Source organism: Theropithecus gelada, chromosome 2 (genome assembly GCF_003255815.1).
Source record: "Theropithecus gelada isolate Dixy chromosome 2, Tgel_1.0, whole genome shotgun sequence".
Lineage (NCBI taxonomy): Eukaryota > Metazoa > Chordata > Mammalia > Primates > Cercopithecidae > Theropithecus > Theropithecus gelada.
In genome coordinates this window covers 83,081,593-83,107,253 of record NC_037669.1, presented here as the reverse complement: position 1 = coordinate 83,107,253, position 25,661 = coordinate 83,081,593, and the positions used below count along the sequence as shown (strand labels likewise).

General features: G+C 45.7%; 2 protein-coding genes across 2 annotated transcripts in view; one reads left to right on the top strand and one right to left on the bottom strand.

Annotated features, from left to right (window-relative positions):
• ARHGEF3 (Rho guanine nucleotide exchange factor 3) overlaps nt 1-25,661 on the bottom strand; it is a 339,692-nt gene that overhangs the window by 312,039 nt on the left and 1,992 nt on the right. The gene's annotated exons all lie outside the window — the stretch shown is intronic.
• On the top strand, nt 8,922-24,914 carry SPATA12 (spermatogenesis associated 12). The gene is made up of 2 exons (XM_025375794.1): nt 8,922-9,267; nt 22,221-24,914. Exon 2 carries the CDS (start codon nt 22,551-22,553, stop codon nt 23,127-23,129), a length of 579 nt encoding a protein of 192 aa, XP_025231579.1. The 5' UTR covers nt 8,922-9,267; nt 22,221-22,550; the 3' UTR covers nt 23,130-24,914.

Below are 25,661 nucleotides of genomic sequence, written 5' to 3'. Positions count from 1 at the left end.
TGTAATTACAGATAAGGGTTGGATGATGGAATAATAAAAATAATAACAATAACACCAGTGAACATTTACTGAGCCCTCACATGTGCAGGTACTGCTCTTGGTGCTTTGTACAAACTGGCTCACTGGCCCACCACAGGCACTGATACACTTCATTTTTCTTTTTTTTTTTTTTTTTTTTTTTGAGACGGAGTCTTGCTCTGTCGCCCAGGCTGGAGTGCAGTGGCCGGATCTCAGCTCACTGCAAGCTCCGCCTCCCGGGTTCACGCCATTCTCCTGCCTCAGCCTCCCGAGTAGCTGGGACTACAGGCGTCCGCCACAGCGCCCGGCTAGTTTTTTGTTATTTTTTAGTAGAGACGGGGTTTCACCATGTTAGCCAGGATGGTCTCGATCTCCTGACCTCGTGATCCACCCGTCTCGGCCTCCCAAAGTGCTGGGATTACAGGCTTGAGCCACCGCGCCCGGCCTTGGATACACTTCATTTTTCTAGTACATCTAAACACCCTTCACCAGACCAGGCGCGGTGGCTCACGCCTGTAATCCCAGCATTTTGGGAGGCCGAGGCAGGTGGATCACCTGAGGTCAGGAGTTCAAGACCAGCCTGGCCGACATGGTGAAACCCCCATCTCTACTAAAAATACAAAAATTAGCCAGGTGTGGTGGCAGGAGCCTGTAATCCCAGCTACTTGGGAGGCTGAGACAGGTGAATTGCTTCAACCAGGGAGGTGAGGTTGCAGTAAGCCAAGATCGCGGGACTGCACTCCAGCCTGGGTGACAGAGTAAGAGTCTGCCTCAAAAAAAAAAAAAAAAAAAAAAAAAATACCCTTCACCATCACCACTACCACCATCTACTGAGTATCAACTGTATGCCAGGCACTCTTCTAAGTGCTTTATGGTAATTACCACACTAAAGCCACACAACAACCCAAAGTTACTATTCTCGTGTTGTCCAGATTGATCCCTAATTTATTCTTGATCATCCAATAAAGAAACAGAGGCACACCTTGTCCAAGGCCGCCAGCCAGTGTGCTGCTCGTTGTTCTTGTGCCTCTCACCCTCACATCCTGCGGTGCCTGTATATTAGCTGGTCCAATGTCATGCCTGAAAACTCACGCATTCTGGCTCCAGAGTCTACATTCTTTTCTTCTTAAGACAGAGTCTCATTCTGTCACCCAGACTGGAGTGCAGTGGTGTGATCTTGGCTCACTGCAACCTCCACCTCCCAGGTTCAAGCGATTCTCCTGCCTCAGCCTCCTGAGTAGCTGGGATTACAGGCAGCCACCACCACGCCCGGCTAATTTTTGTATTTTTAGTAGAGACGGCATTTCACCAAGTTGGCCAGGGTGGTCTTGAACTCCTGACCTCAAAAGCTCAGCCCACTTCAGCCTCCCAAAGTGCTGGGATTACAGGCGTGAGCCACCCCACTCAGCCAGAGCCTACACTCTTAACCCCTACACTTTCCTCGTCTTCTCTAGATAAAGTGGCTTAAAGCTTTTAGGGAACACAGCAGGACACAAAGACATAAATAAATAAAATTCACAATATGCTTGCATTTAGATCCAAAGCCACGGCCCTCGGGCTGTCCCAAGGCAGCCAGAACACAGGCCTAGAATTGAAGTGCGTCCTTCTCCTGTCAGAAGGACACCCAGCAGGAGTACCCAAGCAGAGAGCCAGAGACCATCTAGAGCACAAACCACCCCCCAGGGCACCATGGCCCATCCTGCTTGGAGATCTGCCCCAGCAGACTGACAGGGCCGCCCCAGGCCATCGAGAGAAATGGGCTTTAAATCAATGAGGAGCAGCCCAGGGTGTGGGTGTAGGTGATGTGCCCGGGCAAACAGAAGCAGATTTGCCCTCCTCACTGGGTCCCCTCCACCCTATCCACCACCACCATTTAATCCCTGGCTTCATGCAAAGCTGCCTGCCAGGCAGGTTCCCATATGGGAAAATCCAAGGAGTGCAAATTCTGGAAGCACCAGGTAAATGCACCCCTTCCTTAAACAGCACCAGAATTAAGAAAGGCCACCCTCCCTCTCAAGCGCCTGCTCTCTTCAGGATAAGGATCGTGCCAGGGACGGGTGATGGTTAGCGAGTGCTCACTGCCAAAGGACACATGGGTAGGAGAGGGCAGGGAGGAACACACAGGAGCAATCACCGCGGCCCACACCTGGGGCAGGGAGGAGCTCCATGGCAGGAAAATCACCCACCTCTTCCCAGCCCTCCACCTCGCCTTCCCCTCCAGCCTGCCCTGCCTCTGGCTTTCTTTCATGTCCCCACCCTTATTCCAAAGGCTCTAGAAAGTTTCCATGTGTTCTTTTTTTCGCCAATATACACACTAACAAAGTAGTTTGCAACATCCATAAAGCGCATCAACCTTAAGTGTACAACTCAATAACATTTTTAGATATGTATACCCCAATGTGATCAGCAACCAAATCAAAACATGTAAAACAGTTCCTGTCTCCCAGAAAGAAGCCTTCCTTATGTTCCTTCCCAGGTAATTGCCTACCCAAAGGTAACTACTATCTTGACTTCTGCATCTGAAATGTACATAAATGGAATCACACAGTATGGACTGTCCCTGGCTTCTTCCACTCATCACGGTGTTAGGAGTTTTATCCACGTTGTGGCATGCAGCAGTTCCTTCTTTCTCATTGCTGAGTGTATCCCATTGTACGGATATACCAAATCTACTTATCCATATGGCTACTGATGGGCATTTGGATTGTTTCCACTTTTTGGTAATTATGGATAAAGCGGCTATGAACATTTCTGCACAAGTCTTTTGGTGCTCAGATGCATTCACTTCTCTTGGGTATATATCTAAGAGTGGAATTGCTGCAGCATAGGTAGGCATCTGTTAAGTTTGGGTAGATGTTATCAAAACGATTTTCCAAAATGGTCGTGCCAGTTCATACTCCCACTAGCAGTGTGTGTGAGTTCCAGTTGCACCATATCTTCACCAACACTTTGAGTCTTTCTAATTTTAGTCATTCTGGTGGATATAGTTTCTTCTTGTACTTAAATTTTCATTTCTCTGGTGACTCCTGAGGTTAAGCATCTTTCCAAATGTTTTTGTGGTAATTTGGATATTCATTTTGATGATATGCTTGCTCAAGTCTTTTATCCTTTTAAACTTGGGTTGTCAGGTGTGTACAGTGGCTCACACCTGTAATCCCAGCATTCTGGGAGGCCAAGGTGGGCAGATCGCTTGAGCACAGGAGTTCAAGACCAGCCTGGGCAGCATGGCAAAACCCTATCTCTACAAAAAATACAAAAAAAAAAAAAAAAGTCACACATGGTGGTGCATGCCTGTGGTCCCAGCGACTCGGGAGGCTGAGGTGGGAGGATTGCTTGAGCCCAGCACGGTGGGGTGGAGGTTGAAGTGAGGCAAGATCACACCACTGCACTCCAGCCTGGGTGCCAGAGTAAGACTCCATCTCAACATTTTTTTTTTTTTTTTTTTTTTTTGAGACGGAGTCTCACTCTGTCACCAGGCTGGAGTGCAGTAGTGCCGTGGTGCGATTTCAGCTCACTGCAAACCCTGACTCCCTGGTTCAAGGATTCTCCTGCCTCAGCCTCCCGAGTAGGTGGGATTATAGGCACACGCCACCATGCCTGGCTAATTTTCGTATTTTTAGTAGAGACGGGCTTTCACCATGTTGGCCAGGATGGTCTCAATCTCCTGACTTTGTGATCTGCCCACCTTGGCCTCCCAAAGTGCTGGGATTACAGGCGTGAGCCTCTGCGCCCAGCCAAAAAATTTTTTTTGTAAATAAAATTGTGTTGTCTATTTCCTATTGGTTTGTAGAAGTTCTTTATATATTCTGGATATAAATCCTTTGTTGAACATAAGTATTTTAAACATCTTTTCCCAGACTGCAGCTTGCCTTTTCCCTCTCTTAATGGTGTCTTTTGATGAAGAGTTCTTAATTTTAATGAAATCTGATTTATAAGCTTTTCTCTTTATGCTTTTCTTTTCTTTTCTTTTCTTTCTTTTTTTTTTTTTTTTGAGACGAAGTTTCACTCTGTTGCCCAGACTGCAGAGCAGTGGCGTGATCTCAGCTCACAGCAACCTCAGTCTCCCAGGTTCAAGCGATTCTGCTGTCTCAGCCTCCTGAGTAGCTGGGACTACAGGCGCACGCCACCAAGCCTGGCTAATTTTTGTATTTTTAGAAGAGACAGGGTTTCACTATGTTGGCCAGACTGGTCTCAAACTCCTGACCTCAGGTGACCCACCTGCCTTGGCCTCCCAGAGTGCTAAGATTACAGGCCTGAGCCACCCCGCCTGGCCCCTTTATGATGCTTTTCGTGACTTATTTAAGAAACCTGTGCCTAGCCTCATCTCATGTAGATATTCTTCTTTATTATCTCCTGAAAACTCCATTGATTTGCCCTGCACATTTAGATTCTCAATCCATCTTGAATTATTTTTGTGTACGGTGTGAGGTAGGAGTGAGGTAGGATGTACTTTTAGGGTAAAGTCCTGTCAGCTGTGACCATAAACCAGGCACACAAAAATTACAATCTCTGTTACCTCCAGAGGAAGGTGCAGCTTCCCTGACACCCAATCCTTTATCTATATCCTCCAGAAGCCTCTGATTCCACCTCGCCCCTGAAGTCCAACAGAATTCCAAACCACATCCCTACTGTTTGAGAGAATTTTAGGACACAAACTCCCACCTTATATAAAGCTTCCACAACTTTCTATAAGTCCATTTTGACAACTGTACATGAGTCAAAATACTTCTAAAATGCAAAATGATTAAGTAGGAATGTGAATAGGGACAAGGTAAGACAGCATCTGGCTGTCAGATCTGCTGGGCACTGTGCACCTCTATGGGCTGGGAATTAAGGAGGCCACAGAATATGAGCAGACATAGCCCCTACTGTCACCATGCTCACAGTCTGGAGAAGAGACCAATAAAAAATGGCAGCAGAGGCTGGGTGCAGTAGCTCATACCTGTAATCCCAGAACTTTGGGAGGCTAAGGTGGGCGGATCACGAGATCAGGAGATGGAGACCATCCTGGCTAACATGGTGAAAACCCACTCTATTAAAAATACAAAAAATTAGCCAGGCATGGTGGTGCGCACCTGTAATCCCAGCTACTTGGGAGGCTGAGGCAGGAGAATCTCTTGAACCTGGAAGGTGGAGGTTGCAGTGAGCCAAGATTGTGCCACCTCACTCTAGCCTGGGCAACAGAGTGAGTGAGACTCCATCTTTAAAAAAAAAAAAAAAAAAAAAAAAAAAAAAGCAGAGAAAGTATGCAGGGAAAAGTGATTATGGGGAGCCTCCCTGAAATATTTGAGCCAAAACCTAAATATGAGAGGGAGCTGGCCCTAAGTGAAGGGGCAAAAGTGTTCTTGACAGGAGGACCAGCAGACTCAGAGGCTGAGCAAGCAAAGGGATTGGGACGTAGCTGGAACATCCATGAGACCAGGAGGCATGACAAGGAGTGGAAAGGGCATGTTAGTTAAAAAGGCAAAAAGAGATGTGGATTTTTTTCTAAGCAGAATCAGTTATCATTTCTTTTTCTTTTTTTAAAGTTTTTTGTAGCTATGTTGCCTCATGTTGGGCATGGTCTCAAACTCTCCATTATCTTGAACATATACCACAAGGTCCTATATGAGTTTGATGTACCACAAAAGACTATGGGATTGAAGGGCACTCAGTCAACTGGTCCACCTTGAAATCCTTCTATCCCACCATGGTTCAAGCAGGCAACAAAACACAAAGGCTCCTGTTGGCCTTGACCATGCAGGCCTATATACACACACACACACACACACACACACACACACACACACACACACCCCTCACACCCCTGTCCCCTTCCATCTTTTCCTTTAGGTCTAAACACAAGCAGGCTGTCACTCCACCTGCCCCCTTGGTAGTACCTCCAGCTGAGGACTCTTAGTCCCGTTATGATCCTGGGTAAAATGGGGTCTACACTGCAGGTTTCTGCATTTTTAAATTTTTATTATTATTATTTTTTGAGATGGAGTTTCACTCTGTCGCCCAGGCTGGAGTGCAGTGGCACGATATCAGCTCACTGCAACCTCTGCCTCCTGAGTTCAAGTGATTCTCCTGCCTCAGCCCCCCAAGTAGCTGGGATTACAGGTGCGTGCCACCTCACTTGGCTAATTTTTATATTTTTAGTAGAGAGGGGTTTCACCATGTTAGCCAGGCTGGTCTTGAACTCCTGACCTCAAGTGATCCACCCACCTTGGCCTCCCAAAATACTGGGATTATAGGTGTGGGCCACTGCACCCATCCAGGTTTCTGCATTTCTGTTGATGATTTCTCAGCACTTATCCCAACTATAATTTTACTAGCATTCATGTGACTATTTGATTAGTATCTGTTTCCTGAATGTGTCTTGTCTGCTGACTCTGGTAGGGTAGAGTCTGAACCGGTCTTAGCCACCAAGTCTTCCCCAGCACTGAGCACAGGGCCTGGCCCAGGGTAAGTCACACCCATACCCACACCCCCACACAAGCTATTTAAATGTAAAAGTTTAAATACATACAAACGTAGAAAGAATATAATGTACCCTCTGTGCCACACATCATACAATTTGAGTGGTCAACTCATTCCTAATATTATTTCTTCTACACTCAACCCAGTGAAGCAAACTCCAGCCATCGTATCACTTGATACATACTCGAGTGATACAGAGTAAGTGAATGAATGACTGCCTCCTACTATAACAGACAAACTAGGGGCTTAATTCTTGCTCTCACTGATTTTACTGTCCATACTAGACAGACAGGGAGAGTTGAGGAGGGGTCACCTAAATGAGTCAGTCAGTTTTGCCACCAAGTTAGCAACTCCGATAAAATTTCAGATGAAACTAAAACTATTGTCTAAAGTGAATTTCCTTTTCCTCATATTGATTGGGCTTTAACCCTTCAGTCCTGTCCTTGCCATGGCCACATTCACCAAGAGCTGACTATAAAGGAAGGGAGGGTTACATATTTCCCACAATCTCTTTCAAATAAAAATCTTGAAAGAACAAGTTTCTTTCCATAAAATAAGACATGTGGCCTTTTACACAGAAAAATAAGGAATGCCTTGGAAATTAGTATTACCACGTGCTCCCTCAAGGGCCAATCTACATTACACCTATTTTCTCTATTTTCACATTTATGAGAACTTGTTCCAAATCAGTCTGGTCTTTTTGAAATGCCATTACAGTTTTACATACATTGGACAAAACTGTCATGGACTGTGATGCTCTCGGCGTCCAGCACAAGGAGTGATACTCGTAACCAATGGGTTTGTTTGATGTCACCTGCCTTCAAGGTCCCAAAAGTGTGCATAAAAATAACAATTTGAAATGCTGACAAGCAATCATACTTAACTATGTCTTTTTTACTGTGAAATATATTCATTACTTACATTTTCTAAATTTTTTATAAGCACAAGGAAAAAGTTTTAAGCCTTGTCTTTAAGCCTAGTACAAGGGTGTCCAATTTTTTGGCTTCTCTGGGACACACTGGAAGAATTGTCTTGGACCACACATAAAATACACTAATGATAGCTGACCAACTAAAAACAAAATGCAAAAAAACTCACAATGTTTTTTAAAAGTTTATGAAGGCTAGGCGCGGTGGCTCACACCTATTACTAATCCCAGCACTTTGGGAGGCCGAGACGGGCAGATCACGAGGTCAGGAGATCGAGACTATCCTGGCTAACACAGTGAAACCCCATCTCTACCAACAATACAAAAAATTAGCCGGATGTGGTGGCGGATGCCTGTAGTCCCAGCAACTTGGGAGGCTGAGGCAGGAGAATGGCATGAACCCGGGAGGTGGAGCTTGTAGTGAGCCCAGATTGTGCCACTGTACTCCAGCCTGGACGAAAGAGCAAGACTATGTCTCAAGAAAAAAAAAAAAAAGTTTATGAATTTGTGTTGGGCCACATGTTAGACAAGCTTGGCCTAAAGATAAGTCACATTTTGGAGTCTATTCTTCCCCATGTGTGTATGAGTTGGGGGTGGGGGGAGGGAGGGTGGTGAGCGGCATGATTACAAGTTCAGGCTCCTGAATCAGTGATAGATTCCAATCTGGCTCTGCTATCTGCCACCCACATAGCCTCAGGCAAGTTGCTTCCCTCCATAAGCCCATTTCCTCTTCTGTAAAGCGGGACTGAAATGACTGCCTGATGGGGTGACAGCGAGGCTTTAAAAACATGAAGTGGGGCTGGGCACAGTGGCTCACACCTGTAATCACAGCACTTTGGGAGGCCGAGGCGGGGAGATCACCTGAGGTCGGGAGTTTGAGACCAGCCTGACCAACATGGAGAAACCCCATCTCTACCAAAAATACAAAAGTAGCCACGCCCATGGTGGCACATGCCTGTAATCCCAGCTACTTGGGAGGCTGAGGCAGGAGAATCGCTTGAACCTGGGAAGCAGAGGTTGTGATGAGCCAAGATCGTGCCATTGAACTCCAGTCTGGGCAACAAGAGCAAAACTCTATTTCAAAAATAAAAAGAAAAAGAAAAAGATGAAGTGAGGGACCAGGCATGGTGGCTCATGCCTGTAATCCCAGCACTTCAGGAGGCTGAGGCAGGAGAATCACTTGAGCCTAGGAGTTCAAGACCTGACTGGGCAACAGAGCGAGACCCCATCTCTACAAAAAATTTAAAAATTAGCTGGGTGTGTGACATGCACCTACAGTCCCTGTGGGAGGATCTCTTGAGCCTGGGAGGTCAAGGCTGCAGTGAGCCGTGATTATGCCACAGCACTCCCGCCTGGGCAACAGAGCTGAGATTCTGTCTCAAAAAAAAAAAGAACTTAGTCCAGGGCCTGTATGCAGCAAGCACTTAAACGGTATAGCTGCTGCTACTCGGGTTTTCAAAAAAGAGCTGCAAAAAACTCTAGGTTCTGCAGGAGAGCCCTCTCAAGAACCTGCCCAGGAAGTGGGTACACCTGTCCCCACCCCCACAGTAGGAGTCAGAATCAGGGACTGGACAGGATGGGGTTCCTGGAGGAAGCTCACAGCACCAGCAGCCTCTGAGTCACAGCTCAGCCCCTCCCTGGCATATCCCTTTGTTTGCTGGGAGTTGAGCTATGACTCACATGAGCTCTGGTCCTGGGCTAGGCACATGTGACCCAGGGTCCTGACTGCCCTGCCCACAGTCACTGAGAAAATTCTTTGTGCAGGCTCACCTTTCCCTCATCTCCCCTGCTCTTCCTGCTCCTGCAGCATCAGATCCCAGCCTGCAGTATCAGACCTCACAGGGAGCCTCTGGTGTCTTGTGGGTAGTTTACCAGCCCCCGCCACACACACACACACACACACACACACACACGCGCACACACACCACCACTTTTTTGGCCTGTGCCTGTTTTTTCACTGTGCTACATTTTGACGTAACTTCAATCTATAAAGAAAAAGTCCAGAAGAGCCACTGTAGTACACTCCAACTCCTCTTACACTTTTTTCTTATAGTGGTAAAATATAATATCAAACATACCACTTTAACTATTTTTAAGTGTACAGTTCAGTGGCATCTAGCACATTCACCATGTTGTACAACTCTCACCATTATCCATTTCCAGAACTTTGTTGTCATTCTAAACAGAAACTGTGTATCCATTCAGCGGTAACTCCTCCTGCACCTGCCCCTCTCCCAGCCCCTGCTGTATTAATACTTCTCTCTCTAAACTTGCTATTCCAGGTACCCCCTGTAAGTGTCCTTCTGTGACTGGCTTTTCTCAGGTAGCATAATACTTTCATGGTTCATTCATGTTGTAGCATGTGTCAAAAATTTCTTTTTTTTTTTTTTTTTGTAATGTGGTCTGGCTCTGTCATCCAGGCTGGAGTACAGTGGCACAACCATAACTCACTGCAGCCTCGAACTCCTGGGCTCAAGAGGTCCTCCCATCTTGGCCTCCCAAAGTGCCAGGATTACAGGTGTGAGCCACCTCACTCAACCAGAAATTCCTTCCTTTTTAAGACTAAATAATATTCCATTGTATGTACATACCACATTTTGTTTATCCACTAATCTGTCAATAGACATTTGGGTTATTTCTACCTTTTGGCTATTGTGAACAACACCGCTGTGAACATGGGAATGCAAGTATCTGTTTGGGTCTCTGCTTTCATTTCTTTGGGTATATACCCAGATGTGGAATTGCTGGACTATATGGTACCTCTATGTTTAACCCCTGTTACACTTTTAGGATTCTGGCAGTCACCATAGCTAACTCAATGAGCACTCTCATCTTACGTTACTCACCACTCTAAGAATTTTTATTAACTCATTCAGTCCTGAAAACAACTCCCTGAGGTGTGGTATAATTATTTGCATCCCCATTTTACAGACAAAGAACCTGAGGTGAGAGAGGTCCTCCTTCTCAGATGGCAGCGTCAGCATCTGAGCCCTCACAGGTTCAGATTTAAATTGTTTCTCTGGTTGTGACAAAAACAAGGTGCTGCTCTGCCTACCAGCATTTTCTGCCCTGAATAATGCCTTTGGGAGGGTTTCCACATCTTTCCTTGCTCTAGACTAAGGATCAACTAAAAAAAGAGAGTGAGGCAGGGATGCTCCACTGGATTGGATCTGTCTAGACTCACTGCTAGCAGTGAGAAATCCAACTCCATCTAGATGGGTGAGAAAGGGGATTGTAGGAAGGTCCCTGGAGCAGCTCGAACAGTCATGTGACTAGATCCAAAGACAATGTGCCCAACCCTCCCCACATGCTGTCACCACTCCACACTCTGGGCCTGTCCTAACTGCTCTAACGCTGGGTGAGTGCCTTCAAGCACCTTCTCTGCCACTTCTGAGTGAGTTAGGATGACGGTGAGGAAGCCCACGGCCTGGCATGGCTGGCTTGTGTCTAGCTCCGAACCAGCTACCATAGCCAGGGGGAGGGGAACCATGATAGGCCCAGCCAGGACCACAGCCCCCACTCAGGCTGGGCTCAGGCTGGGCTCAGGAGCATGGGGGGGCTCAGGAGCACGGGCGAGCCTTTCAGAGAAGAGGGAAGGAAGCAGGGCAAGTGCCCAGCACAGATGCTGCGTAATCTACAATAGCAAAAGATTGGAAGCTGCCCAGTAGTACTGAACAAAACAAGGTTAAATAAAGTTGCTCTAGCCACTCAGCAAAACACTATGTAGCTGTTTAACAAGCAGGAATATCTGGTGTGAACGACAGGACTCGCTCTTTCTCTGTCCACACACATGCACACACACACAACAAACATACACACACACATACATACACATATGTAATAATTCACAGGTAAGAAAAATATAGGCAAGAATTATATCATAATAGAAGAATCAAATGGTTTTTAATCTGTTTACCAAACTTTTCTTTACAGGTTCAACAAATTATTGTCTGTACCAGGCAAGGTGCTGGGGACATGACAGCGAACACAATAGAAGAAAAATTCCTGCTCTCATGGAACGGACGTTCTAGTGGGGGAGGCAGATGACAAGATAAATAAGCAAAATATACCTTATATTGGATAACGATAGTGTTAGGAGAAAAAGCAATGAAGGCAGAGGGGAAGTTGGGATGTGGTGGTAACAGTTTAGATACGATGACCAGGAGAGGCTGGAGGAAATGAAGGACCAAGCTCTGCAGACATTGGAAGAGGTGCATTTTGGGCAGTGGGAATAGCAGGTGCAAAGGCCCTGAGGTGCCCACGCAGGGAACAGCATGGAGGTGATGTGGCTGAAGTGGGGTTATGATGGGGAAGGGCAAACTAAGAGAGGAGTCAGAGAGGAAATGTGGCCAGATCACATGGGGCCTTGCAGCCACCCTAAGGGCTTTGGCTTTTGTTGCAGTGAAATGAGAGCTATTTGAGGGCTTTGAGCAGAGAAGTAGCCAACCCTTTAGAAGGTTCCCTCTGACTCTGAGTTGAGAACAAGCTGAAAGGAGGTAAGGGCAGAGGCTTGGAGGACACAGTCATTCAGGTGAGAGGGGAGAATGACCTGGAGGGTGGTAGGAGAAGGAGGGGAGCAGTGGCCACTCTCCAAGTATATTTTGAAAAAATACAGTGGGGTCTTTTGACAAGTGTGGAGAAGAGAGATACAAAAGTCAAAGACAGGCCGGGCGCGGTGGCTCAAGCCTGTAATCCCAGCACTTTGGGAGGCCGAGACGGGCGGATCACGAGGTCAGGAGATCGAGACCATCCTGGCTAACACGGTGAAACCCCGTCTCTACTAAAAAATACAAAAAAACTAGCCAGGCGAGGTGGCGGGTGCCTGTAGTCCCAGCTACTTGGGAGGCTAAGGTAGGAGAACGGCGTAAACCTGGGAGGCGGAGCTTGCAGTGAGCTGAGATCTGGCCACTGCACTCCAGCCTGGGCGACAGAGCGAGACTCCGTCTCAAAAAAAAAAAAAAAAAAAGTCAAAGACGATGCCCCAGCCTTTGGGCCTGAGCAACCAGGAGGTTGGGGTGCTCCTTAACAGAGATGTGGGAACAGGATCAGGAGAGTGGGGCATCCTGGAAGCCAGGTGAGACAAGGCTTCGAGGAAGAGAAGGTGACCAACTCCATGAAACACTGCTGGCAGCCAGGAAGGATGGCAACAGAGAACAGGCCATTGGGATGAGCAACCAGGCACTCATCGGAGACCTCAGGAAGAGATGTCTGGGGAGAGGGGAGTGGAAGCCAAGCCTCCCTGAAATGAGGGGCTCAAAAGAGAATGGGATAGCAGCATTATTCACAATAGCCAAAAGGTGGAAGCAATTCTGTATTCACGACAGACGAATGGTTGAACAAAATGTGGCAAATGCATAGAATTGAATAATATTCTGCCTTAAAAAGGAGGGAAAGTCCATGCCAGCTGTGCTGGCTCACGCCTGTAATCCCAGCACTTTGGGAGGCCCAGGCAGGGGGATTGCCTGAGCTCAGGGGCTCAAGACCATCCTAGGCAATGTGGCAAAACCCTGTCTCTACCAAAATTATAAAAAATTAATCGGGCATAGTGGTGCATGCCTGTGGTCCCAGCTACCCGGGAAGCTGAGGTCAGAGGATTGCTTGAGCCTGGGGGGTAGAGGTTGCAGTGAGCTGAGATTGTGCCACTGCAGCAATCAGTGACAGAGTGAGGCCCCATCTCAAAAAACAAAACCGAAAACCAAAACCCAAGATGGAAATTCTTTCCTTTTTTCTTTTTTTTTTTTTTTCTTTTTTTGGAGACAGGGTTTCCTTCTGTTATCCAGGCTGGGGTGCAGCAGCAAGATCACGGCTCACTGCAGCCTCAACTTCCCTGGCTCAAGCGATCCTCCCACCTCAGCCCCCAAGTAGCTGAAATTACAGGTGCATGCCACCACACCCAGCAAATTGTTGTATTTTTTTGTAGACAGGGTATCACCATGTTGCCAAGGCTGGTTTTGAACCCCTGGGCTCACCGCCCGCCTCCTCGGTGCTGGGATTACAGGCATGAGCCACCATGCCCAGCCCAAAGGAAGGAAATTCTGACACATGTTACAACATGGGTGAACCTTGAGCACATTATGCCGAGTGAGATAAGCCAATCACAAAAGGACAAATACGGCATGATTCCACTTATATGAGGTATCTAGAGCAGTCAAATTCAGAGACAGAAAGTAGAATGCTGGTCGCCAGGGGCTGGGGGCAGGAGGGAATGGGGGTTACTGTTTAATGGATACAGCGTTTCAGTGTCACAAGATGAAAAACTCTGCAGATTGGTTACACAACAATATCACTATACACAACACTACTGACCTGAAAACTTAAAAATAGTCAACACAGTAAATTTTACGTTATGTGTGTTTTATCACAATTTTTTTGAGAGACAATGGAAGGCAAAAAATTAGTCAGCAAGTCCAGACAATTCTTTCAAAAAGTTTTGCTCTAAACTGAAGAGAAATGGGTGTACAACTGTGGGGAGAAGTAGGGTGGAGAGAGGGTTCTATTGTTTTTAAGTTGGGAGAAATAACTGCGTGTTTATTTGCTGACGGGACTGATCCAGTAGGCCACGCTCTTAAATGTTGAAATTACTTGCAAAAGGCCAGGCGCAGTGGCTCACGCCTGTAATCCCAGCACTTCGGGAGGCCAAGGTGGGCAGATCACTTGAAGTCAGGAGTTCAAGACCAGCCTGGCCAATGTGGTGAAGCCCCATCTCTATGAAAAATACAAAAATTAGCCGGGTGTGATGGTGCGCACCTGTTGTCCCAGCTACTAGGGAGGATGAGACAGGAGAATCACTTGAGCCTGGGAGGCAGAGGTTGCAGTGAGTCGAGATTGTGCCACTGCACTCCAGCCTGGGCAACAGAGTGAGACTCCATTTCAAAACAAAAACAAAAAAAAAAAAGTACTTGCAAAAGAAAAACTGTATTTTAGGATGATGAATATTCTGGAACTAGTGGCAGTATTTGCACTACCTTATGCATTTGCTAAAAAACAGATTGGGTACTTCAAAAGGGTCAATTTTGTGGTATGTTAATTATACCTCAATAAAAATAAAATAAAACAAAAGCGATAATAAATGTTTAATGTCTTCCGAATACCATGTTCTCATACAGGCCGAGTTCCCACCCAGGCAGCCCCAGATACCAATAGTTTCTGTGGCCAGTGACCCACTACAGCTACGTGGTAGCCTGCGGAACAGGTGAGGCAAGGTCAGCCTCATTATGGCTGAGTCACAAATGCTGCATTAGCACACACAACCCCCTACAGCTAGATCTACGGAGCATGCACCAATTTGCTGCAGATAGATGGCACCTTTTACTTAGTTAGGCCCATGAACTCTCAGATCTTCAATCTTAAAAGGAAATCTAAGAACTGGGCACGGTAGCTCACACCTGTAATCCCAGCTACTCAGGAGGCTGAGGCAGAAGGATCACTTAAGGCCAGGAGGGCAACATACTGAGACTCTGTCTCAAAAAAAAAGCAAAAACCCTAAAATGTAAGAAAAAATCATTTCAATCAGAACAAGAAACTCTGCACCCCCACTGCCAATCTGCCAACCCATCTGGTCCACCTGTAATTGCAAGACAACAAGGGAGGGACTTATTTTGCAGTCAATCAAAGGGGAGGGAGTTCTTTCCGAAATGTTCTCCTATCTGTACCAACAGCACACTTCCACTTCCAACCATTGCCTTTTTCCTTTTTTCTTTTTTTTTCTGAAATGGAGTCTCACTCTGTCACCCAGGTACAGTGGCACGATCTTGGCTCACCACGACCTCCGCCTCCCAGGTTCAAGCGATTCGCCTGCCTCAGCCTCCCAAGTAGCTGGGATTGCAGGCACCCGCCACCATGCCTGGCTAATTTTTTGTATTTTTAGTAGAGACAGGGTTTCACCATGTTGGCCAGGCTGGTCTCGAACTCCTGACCTCAAGTGATCCGCCCACCTTGGCCTCCCAAAGTGCTGGGACTACAGGCATGAGCCACCACGCCCAGCCTTTTGCCTTTTTCCTTTCTTCTGAACAACCTCAAACAGTATCTTACCCACTGTGATGATTAATTTTACGTGTCAACTTGGCTAGACCATGGTAACCAGCTATTTGGTCAAACATTCTAGACATTTCTGTGAAGGTATTTTTTAGATGAGATTAACATTTAAATCAGTGGACTTAGAGTAAAGCAGATTATTCTCCATGATGTGGTGGGCTTTAGCCAATCAGCTATGAGCCTTAGTAGAAAAAGACTGACCTCCCAGAGCAGGAAGAATTCTGCCCAGACTGCCTTTGGGCTCACTGCAACTCTTCCCTGGGTCTCCGGCCTGCCAGCCTACCTTACCGATTTTGGACTCACTCGGTCTCCACAATCATATGAGTCAATTCCTAAAAATCAGCCTCTCAATAGATAGATGAGCGATTGATTGACATATATCCTGTTGGTTCTGTTTCTCTCCAAACCCTAATACACACCCAAAATAAGTGATTTTCCAATAGAAATGGTCTGTAAGGACCTGTACTTGCATGAAATTTCAAGTCACCAGAGAGATGAATAAAAATATTTTTTTAAAAAACCACAAAATATGGCAACCCAGACAGAATAACATTTGTTGGCCAGGCACAGTGGCTCATGCCTGTAATCCCAGCACTTTGAGAAGCCAAGGCAGGAGGATCACGAGGTCAGGAGATGGAGACCATCCTGGCTAACACAGTGAAATCCCATCTCTACTAAAAATACAGATACAAAATTAGCCAGGTGTGGTGGTGGGTGCCTGTAGTCCCAACTACTCGGGAGGCTGAGGCGGGAGAATGGCGTGAACCAGGGAGGCAGAGCTTACAGTGAGCCAAGATCGTGCCACTGCACTCCAGCCTGGGCGACAGCGAGACTCCATCTCAAAATAATAATAATAATAATATTTGTCTATATATTGATCAAAGCCATCATAGGAGATATATTTGTTTCCAAATGCAACTTTAGTGTGGGTGTGGTGGCTTACACCTGTAATCCCAGCACACTGGAAGGCTGAGGCCAGAGAATTACTTGAGCCCAGGAGTTTGAGACCAGCCTGGGTAATACAGTGAGACCCAGTTTCTACAAAAAATTTTAAAAATTAGCCAATGTAAAGCCAGGTGCGGTGGCTCACGCCTGTAATCCCAGCACTTTGGGAGGCCAAGGTGGGTGGATCACGAGGTCAGGAGATCAAGACCATCCTGGTTAACATGGCGAAACCCCATCTCTACTTAAAAAAAACACAAAAAAATTAGTCGGGCACGGTGGCAGGCTCCTGTGGTCCCAGTTACTCGGGAGGCTGAGGCAGGAGAATGGCGTGAACCTGGGAGGCAGAGCTTGCAGTGAGCTGAGATCCGGCCATTGCACTCAAGCCTGGGCAACAGAGCGAGACTCCGTCTCAAAAAAAAAAAAAGCAAACAAACAAACAAAATTAGCAGGTGTGGTAGCATGCACCTGTAGTCCCAGTTACTCTGGAGGCCAAGGCAAGAGGATCACTTGAGCCCAGAGGACACTAGACATGCATAGGGCAACTATTGTTTCACCAAATAATTCACATACGTGTGTGCACACGCACGCGTGCGTGCGCGTGCACACACACACACACACACACAACCGGGTCACCAGGTTGCAGTCTATTTTTTACAATAGGTCACAGTCAAAAACAAGGGAGAAGCCACCATACTCCACCACATAATAAATACTTAATAAAATTTGGTAGCATCATCATTCTTAGCTCACTCTAAAAGGTAATACTTTCATGTTCTTCATTAGCATTTATTATCACAATAAAATAGAGCTTCTAACACATTTATCAGTGCTGCCACTCACTTACTGCAGTGCTGTTTAAGAGTCACTGCACCTCCCTAAATTAACTTGCCAACTCTCTCTCCTCAAAAGGACTCAGGCGGTCATTTAAATAATTTCTGACTCACAATGCTGGCCAAGGATTAGCGAGGCCCTGCCCAGCCCAGAACACGTGAAATGTGAGTGATTTGTTAAGAAAACCATTTGAGTTTGCAAGACTGCACAGAGCTTTTATAAAACTAAAGCCATGCTGGAGAGAAACAGTCCTCCCCAGCCCCTTGGGAGATGTGTCATACAGAAAGGTCACACAAGGTCAGCCAAGCTGCATGCACCTTCTGAGACTGGGCAGGAACTGAAGCGCCAAACCTCAAGTGTGTAACGTGCTTCCTTGTTTTGGGGTTAGGTTATATCATTGTGTTTTTCCCCTAACTTTCCATGTGCACACACACGCACACACCCCCATCACTAAAGGATGGAAACAAAATCCCTATGAACTGCCGGTTCCAACAACTTAAGTAAAGGGAATCTGCTAAGGCAAAAGATCTGATTTTTTTTTTTTTTTTTTTCTGAGACCGAGTCTCGCTCTATCACCCAGGCTGGAGTGCTATGACACGATCTTGGCTGACTGTAACCTCTGCCTCCCGGGTTCAAGCAATTCTCTGCCTCAGCCTCTCTAGTAGCTGAGATTACAGGCACCCGCCACCACGCCCAGCTAATTTTTGAATTTTTAGTTGAGACAGGGTTTCACCGTCTTGGCCAGGTTGGTCTTGAACTCCTGACCTCGTGATCCACTCGCCTCAGCCTCCCAAAGTGCTGGGATTACAGGCATCAGCCACCATGCCCAGCCTAGATCTGAGATTTTGAAGACCTCAAAACATTTTCTATTGCATATAACTTTCTCTCCTCCCAGAAACAAACTAAAAACTCAGTCCAAATTAATGCTTTTTAAAAAATTGCTTCTTTGAAACAACTGTAATAAATAACTCTAATCTCTGTCTCTCAAACACACACACATACACAAGTATTGTTTTTTAAAATGAGAGCTCCTCCCCCCAGCTGAGTTGAGGTATGAATGGATTTGAAGTTTCAAATGTAGTTTCCCACGTTGTTCTTTAAGTTTGGAAAACAAGATTCCAACTTGGAAAACAAGATTCCAAGTGATACAAATGTAAGTGCTGCATTCTTTATTTCTTCTTTCTTGAAAATAAAATCATGTATTTGTGCTGTGCCAAAGCATTACATCTGGAACACATAAGTACATGCTGGGGTATAAACTAAGCTTGTTTTTTTCTTTTGAGACAGTCTTGCTCTGTCGCCAAGCTGGAGTGCATTAGTGTGAGCACAGCTCATTGCAGCCTCAAACGACTGGGCTCAAGCTATCCTCCCACCTTAGCCTCCCAAGTATGTGGGACTACAGACGTGTGCCGCAACACCCAACTAATTTTTACATTTTTTTATAGAAATAGAGTCTCGCTTTGCTGCCCAGGCTGGTCTCAAACTCCTGGCCTGAGGCAATGCTCCCACTTCAACCTCCCAATGTTCTGGGATTACAGGCATGAGCCACTGCGTCTAGCCTAAACTAAACTTTTAATATGTGATATTACTCCCTTTTTATTTTTATTCCATTCTTCAAACTATGATGGGAGTGAATTGGTGGGGAGGGGCCAAGATTGTTTTAGTAGCAGAACTCTTTCCTCAAATGAAATCATACCCCTTTGCCCAACAGATAAAACAATATAAAATGGAGCCTGGCTTCAATTCTCCTACCACCACCTGGTGCCTCCAGGGCTGTGGGGTCTCCCAGTTCTCATCACACTTCTCAAGGCATGAAGCAAGGGGTCATGGGAGTATCTTAGAGATCTCCATCCCATCCTTAGCATGAAGGAAAGCCAGATCTGTCATATCTGCGACCAGGTGCCAGATGCACTCCCATTTCACAAATTCAGGAGTTAAGTGTCTTATCCAAACCTTAAATTAGACACTATAGTATACTGTGTTACTTTCTTCAAAAAGGAAAAGAGACATTATGTCCCTGGAGTTTTGTCAGTGCAGTTTGATGTCTGTGCAATTTGCCTACTCAGCAGACTCAATGACCAGGGAAGCTGAGTGAGCAGTGCCACCAGCAAAAAGGAATTCAGGTTCCACACTTAATATTGTTAAGATGGCAAAACTCCCCAAGTGATCTACAGAGTCAATGCAACCCCTATCAAAATCTCAGGTCCCTTTTTGCAGAAACTAACAAGCTGATCCTAAAATTCATAGGGAGATCCAGAATGGCCAAAATAATCTAGAAAAAGCAGGACAGGCTGGACACAGTGGCTCATAACTACAATCCCAGCACTTTGGCAGGCCAAGGTGGGAGGATTACTTGAGCCCAGGAGTTTGAGACCAGCCTGGGTAACATAGCCAGACCCAGTCTCTACAAAAAATAAATAAATAAAAATTAAGAATTAGCTGGGTGTGGTTGCACACATCTGTAGTCTCAGCTACCTGGGAGGTTGAGGTGGGAGGATTGCTTGAGCCCAGGAGGTCAAGGCCACAGTGAGCAGTGATCATACCACTGCACTTCAGCCTGGGTGACAGAGCAAGACTCTGTCTCACAAAAAAGAAAAAAGAAAAAGAAGGACAAAGTTGGAGGACTCATAATTCCTGATTTCAAAACTTACTACAAAGCTATAGTAGCCAAGACAGTATAGACAGCAATACTGGCATAAGGATAGACATATAGATGAATGGACTATAATTGAGAATGCAGAAATAAATGCTTACATTTATAATAAACTGATTTTTGACAAGAGTATCAAAACAATTTAATGGGGAAGAAAAGTCTTTTCAACACATGGTTCTGGGACAACAGGATTTCCATATGCAAAAAATGAAGCTAGGCCCCTACCTCACACCATATACAAACATCAATTCAAAACAGATCAAAGTTCTAAATCTAAGAGCTAAAACTATAAAACTCTTATAAGAATATATAGGCATATGGCCAGTTGCAGTGGCTCATGCTTGTAATCCCAGCACTTTGGGAGGTCAAGGCAGGCAGATCACAAGGTCAAGCATTTGAGACCAACCTGACCAACATGGTGAAACCCTGCCTCTACTAAAAATACAAAAATCTGCCGGGTGTGATGGTACACACCTGTAGTCCCAGTGACTCAAGAGGCTGAGGCAGGAGAATCATTTGAAACTGGAAGGTGGAGGTTGCAGTGAGCTGAGATCATGCCACTGTACTCCAGCCTGGGTGAAAGAGCAAAACTCCATCTCAAAAAAAAAAAAAAAAAAAAAAAAAGAATATATAGGCATAAGTCTTCATGACCTTGCATTAGGCAAAGGTTTCTTAGGTATGATACCAAAAGCATAGGCAACCCAAGAAAAATAGATAAATTGAACTTCACCAAAATTAAAACCTGGCACTTCAAAGAACACCATCAAGAAAGTGAAAAAATAACCCACAGAATGGGCAAAAAGTATTTTAAAATCATAGCTGATAAGGAACCAAATTCAAAATACACAAAGAACACTTACAACTCAATAATAAAGAGACATATAATCCAATTTTAAAATGGATAAAAGACCAAATATACATTTCTCCAAAGAAGATACACAAATGGCCAATAAGCACATGAAAGAATGCACAACATCATTAGCCATCAGGGAAATGCAAATCAAAGTCACAATGAGATGCCACTTCATACCCACTTAGGATGGCAATAATCAAAAGATGGATAATAACAAGTGTTGATGAGGATGTGGAGAAACTGGAAACCTCATGCACTGCTGATGGGATTGTAAAACGGTGCAGCCACTTTGGAAACAGTTTGGCAGTTCCTCAAAATGTTACAGTTACCATATACCCAGCAATTCCACTGCTAGATATATATTCAAGAGAAATAAAACCATATGTCCATAGAAGTTTGTATATTCTTCCCTAGGGAAGGGAAGAGCCAGGGCAGGTAAAAGAGAAGAGAAATGCAAATGGACAAAGAAAACACTCTTGGACATAATTAAATGGGAAAACATTAGTTGTTAGCACTGTCCGGGCCAAATAAAGAATTAAAAAAAAAAAAAAAATAGGCCAGGTACAGTGGCTCATGTCTCTAATCCTAGCACTTGAGGAGGCCAAGGCAGGAGGATTGCTTGAGCTCAGGGGTTCAAGACCAGCCTGGGCAACATGGCAAAACGCTGTCTCTACTAAAAATACAAAAAATTCGCCAGGTGTGGTGGCACATGCCTGTAGTCCCAGCTACTAGGGAGGCTGAGGCACGAGAATCACTTGAACCGGGGAGGCAGAGGATGCAGTGAGCTGAGATGCCACCCTGGGCAACAGAGCAAAACTCTGTCTTAAAAATAATAGTAATAATAAAAATAAATAAAAACACGCCAGGCATGGTGGCTCACTCCTGTAATCCCAGCACTTTGGGAGGCCAAAGTGGGTGGATCACAAGGTCAGGAGTTCAAGACCAGCCTGGCCAAGATGGTGAAACCCCATCTCTACTAAAAAGTATAAGAATTAGCCAGGCGCAGTGACAGGTGCCTATAATCCCAGCTACTCAGGAGGCTGAATCAGAAGAATCACTTGAACCTGGGTAGCAGAGGTTGCAGTGAGCCAAGGTCATGCCAGTGCACTCCAGCCAGGGTGACAGAGTGAGACTCCGTCTCTAAATAAATAAATAAATAAATAAATAAATAAATAAATAAGTAAATGAATACAAAGAAACAAAATCCATTGGTAAGTAATACATACAAAATGAGCCCATTGTGTTGGTTTTCAAAGATACTCACAGGCACCCATGCTTGTGTGAGTAAACAAAAGCAAGAGAAATCTATGCCCAGTTGATCACAAATATTCTCTCTGGAAGCAAGCCTGGGATGGGGAAGGCAGAATTTGATTTTTTACTTCTTTTTTTAATCTCAGCATATTATACCTATAATTACTTTTAACTCTACAACTTCTGATATGTTTACATTTGTGTTCAATAAGAATATAATCAGGATTTCTTATTTATGTTTCTAGCCAAAAGGGAAGGAAAGAGAGAGAAAGCCACTGGAGTTGGGTAGCGTGGGAAGTTGTGAAAGTGGACAAGCATGAAAGAGCTTCCAAGGAGTAGAAACAGCAGGAGCAAAGATGTGAACACGGGAAAACCTCCACAGTATCTGGGTGACTGTGGAGTTTGGCTCTGTTTGAGCACCCGGGGATGACTGCTGGTGGGGTGTGGCTGAAGGTGAATGGGAACAGTGCACTCAGCAACCAGGCTGCAAGAGTGCTGCATGCCCCTTAGGAATTGGCTCCGGCCAAGTGCCCTGGCCTCCTTTCCTGGAGCATTTTGGTTTTGACTTGGGCCCCATGTCCAGTTCTGCCCTGACTTGTGGGTCCACCTTGGAAAAGTCAGGAGACACCTGGGAAATGAAGGCACTAGACTCTTCCAGTCTCGTTCCATGGCCACCCAGAGGCCTTGGGTCATCTACCCAACATCCCAACAAACCCAACTGTGCACTGGCATCATGCCAGGGGCCAGATGTTCTGCCAGGAGCAGCCTCTGCCCTCCCAGAGCTGACATTTCAGGAAGATGTGCGCCAAAGCGAGACCTGTCAGAGATATTTACAAACAGCCATCTCTCTTGATATCGCTGCACCCCAAATAAATCTTCTGGGAAGACCCTCTTCACTTCCAGCTCTCCTGATACAGCAAGACAGTTGTGAACAAGTTATTTATAACTCTATACCTCAATTTCCTGGTGTGGAAGATGGGGATAATGAGAGGACCTGTGCCACAGGATGGTTGTGGAGACTGTATGAGGATATAGGTGCTGAGCCCAGTGGCACAGGGTACAGCCGTTCAAACCAACTGACATTTATTGAGGGCTGCTTTGTCAGGTCCCTCTCTACAGTATACTCCAACACACACATACACACACAGCTGTAATCAGTGAGAATCCTGCAACATCTGAGAGTCTGGCAGCTTTTGTCTGGGCCTTTGCACATGCTATGCCCTCCCTTCCATCCCCCACCGGGGGTGACTCATAGCCATCCCTTTCTGCATCTCGTCAGATATCACTTTTTCCAAGAAGCCTCCCTGTCGCACCATTTCCCCAATATCACAGATGAAGGAAAGAAGACTCAGAAAGGTTAAGTTACTGGCACAAGGTCACACAATCCAGATCTCATACTCTTAGCCCCCTAGGAACCTTACACTGTATTAAATGACATCAGTTGACCAATCAATGGAAAGAGTGGGACGCATGCATCTCCTGATCCCCGATCCTATACATTTTCATCTCTTTGTTGTTTCTATCAAAGCCTGCTAAGTAACTACTTTTCCTCTAGGTGAGTGCCACTAGGTGATGAGGTGAAGTAATCAAATGACACAAAAGAGGAAGGAGTCCACCACCAGGGTAGGTGCAGTGGAGCAAGTCTTACAATGTGCAGGATTATAACTCCAGCAATGACCCCTAGGCTCATGATCATTCCCCAGGTGGCAGTTTCAGAACACATTGCTCAGGTCTCACCCTGTAAAGGTAGGTACCAACCTTCTAGTAAGCCATCAGAACACACAATGCCAAGATCTTACTCCAAGCACCTGCCAGGACCTGGGGGGCAGGAGGAGAGTTCTCCCTACATTGTCTCATTTTCCCTCCCCTTCTGCAGTGAGATAGACCATGTCCAGTGCTCAAGAGTTGACTGGCCACACTGGGGAGTTTGACCACAACCTTGGGCTCCATATGCATGGAATGAGGTTGCCTGCAATTGTCCATGAGGCTGCTCCCTCATTTGTCTGGGTTTATGCTCCAGTGCTATCTCCTCAGAGACCTTCTCTGACCAAAGCCAGCTCTGCCTCCATCCCATCACTCTGGATCTCCTTCCCCAGCTTCATCTCCATTACACTGGCCACTCTCCGTCACATCTTATTACTGATCTAGTTGTCTGCTGTCCATCTCCACCACTGGGATGTAAACTCCACAAGGGAGGAATGCTGTCAGTTTCCTTGACTGCTGTGTGGTCAGTACCAGGGCAATGCCTGGCACAGAGTAGCCCTCTCTCCCTAAATGTTTTTGAATAAATGAAAAAAATGAGCTAAGTGGGTAAGATAGGTGTAAATACGACCTCAATTAGGAACAGTCTTGCCAGTCCTCTTTTTTTTTTCCTTTTTTTAAGAAAAAAAAAATGGGCCCAGCACGGTGACTCATGCCTGTAATCCCAGCACTTTGGGAGGCCAAGGCAGGTGATCACTTGAGCCCAGGTGTTCGAGACCAACCTGGGCAACATGGTGAAATCCCATCTCTACAAAAACTACAAAAATTAGCTAGGCATGGTGATGCATGCCCATAGTCCCAGTTACTCAGGAGGCTGAGGCAGAAGGATCGCTTGAGCCTGAGAGGCAGATGTTGCAGTGAGTCAAGATCACGCCACTGCATGCCAGCCTGGGCTCTTAAGAAAGCAAGACCCTATCTCTAAAAAAGAAAAAAGAAAAAGAAATGTGTACCCATTTTCATAACTGAATAAACAATTTTCATCAAAGTAAAGAAGAAAGCAAAGCTTGTCACCAAACCTCTCCACAGCAGACCTCACTCCACCCATCATGCTAGTAATATCCCATGAAGAAATTGACTCAATAAATTAGAATTATATATTAAAAATCTCATTTTAACTTGAGTTTCAACTTGTGAAAGTGAAGTGATATGAATTAAAGAATATTTGTACAAACCATTAAGAAAATGGGTCCAAGGATTAATTTTCTTTTAAATATACCTAGGGTCACATTAATAAATTGATTAAGGAATGATACAGAAAAATCCAGGAAAAGAACAAATGAGAGAGAAAGCCCCTACCCACCCCTACCTCCAACCCAGTGCAGTTCAGGAGCCTGAACAATACAGAACTTGGCCTTGAAGGGTTACTAAACTATGGCAATGGCCTTTCTGCTTCATGCTTCTTTGCCTCTGACCCCCTCTGGTGACACATGACTGGGCAGCATACTAAGTTCTGGTCAGGAGTTCAGGGACCTTAGTTATGGCAGAGAACTTTAGAGATGGATATTGATGGATGCAGGATGGTCAGGACACGAAGCAGACCAGAAGGACTAAAACGGTAGCATGCAGGAGGCCACAGCTCGTCCTCATCACAGTGGTACAGGGACTGCATCTGGTTCTCTGCCCCCTCTCCTTCAATAGTTCTCTGTTCCCTCTCCTCCAATGGAACAGGCTATTGCAGGAGGCGACAAGTTCCCTGTGCCTAGAGGATTCAAGCTTAGGTTAAACAGTAACTAGGAAGAGATGTTGCAGAGGTGATTTAATCTGGAGGTGAAAGTATGCCACATTCATGGTCACTTTCAACCCTGAGCTCCCGACCAGCAACTAGTTCCTTTGCATTTCACTACTCTCCAAACTCGCCTCACTTCAGTCAATGGGTGTTCATTCACTCAGGACAGTTATTGTGCACCAGCTATATGCCATGGGCC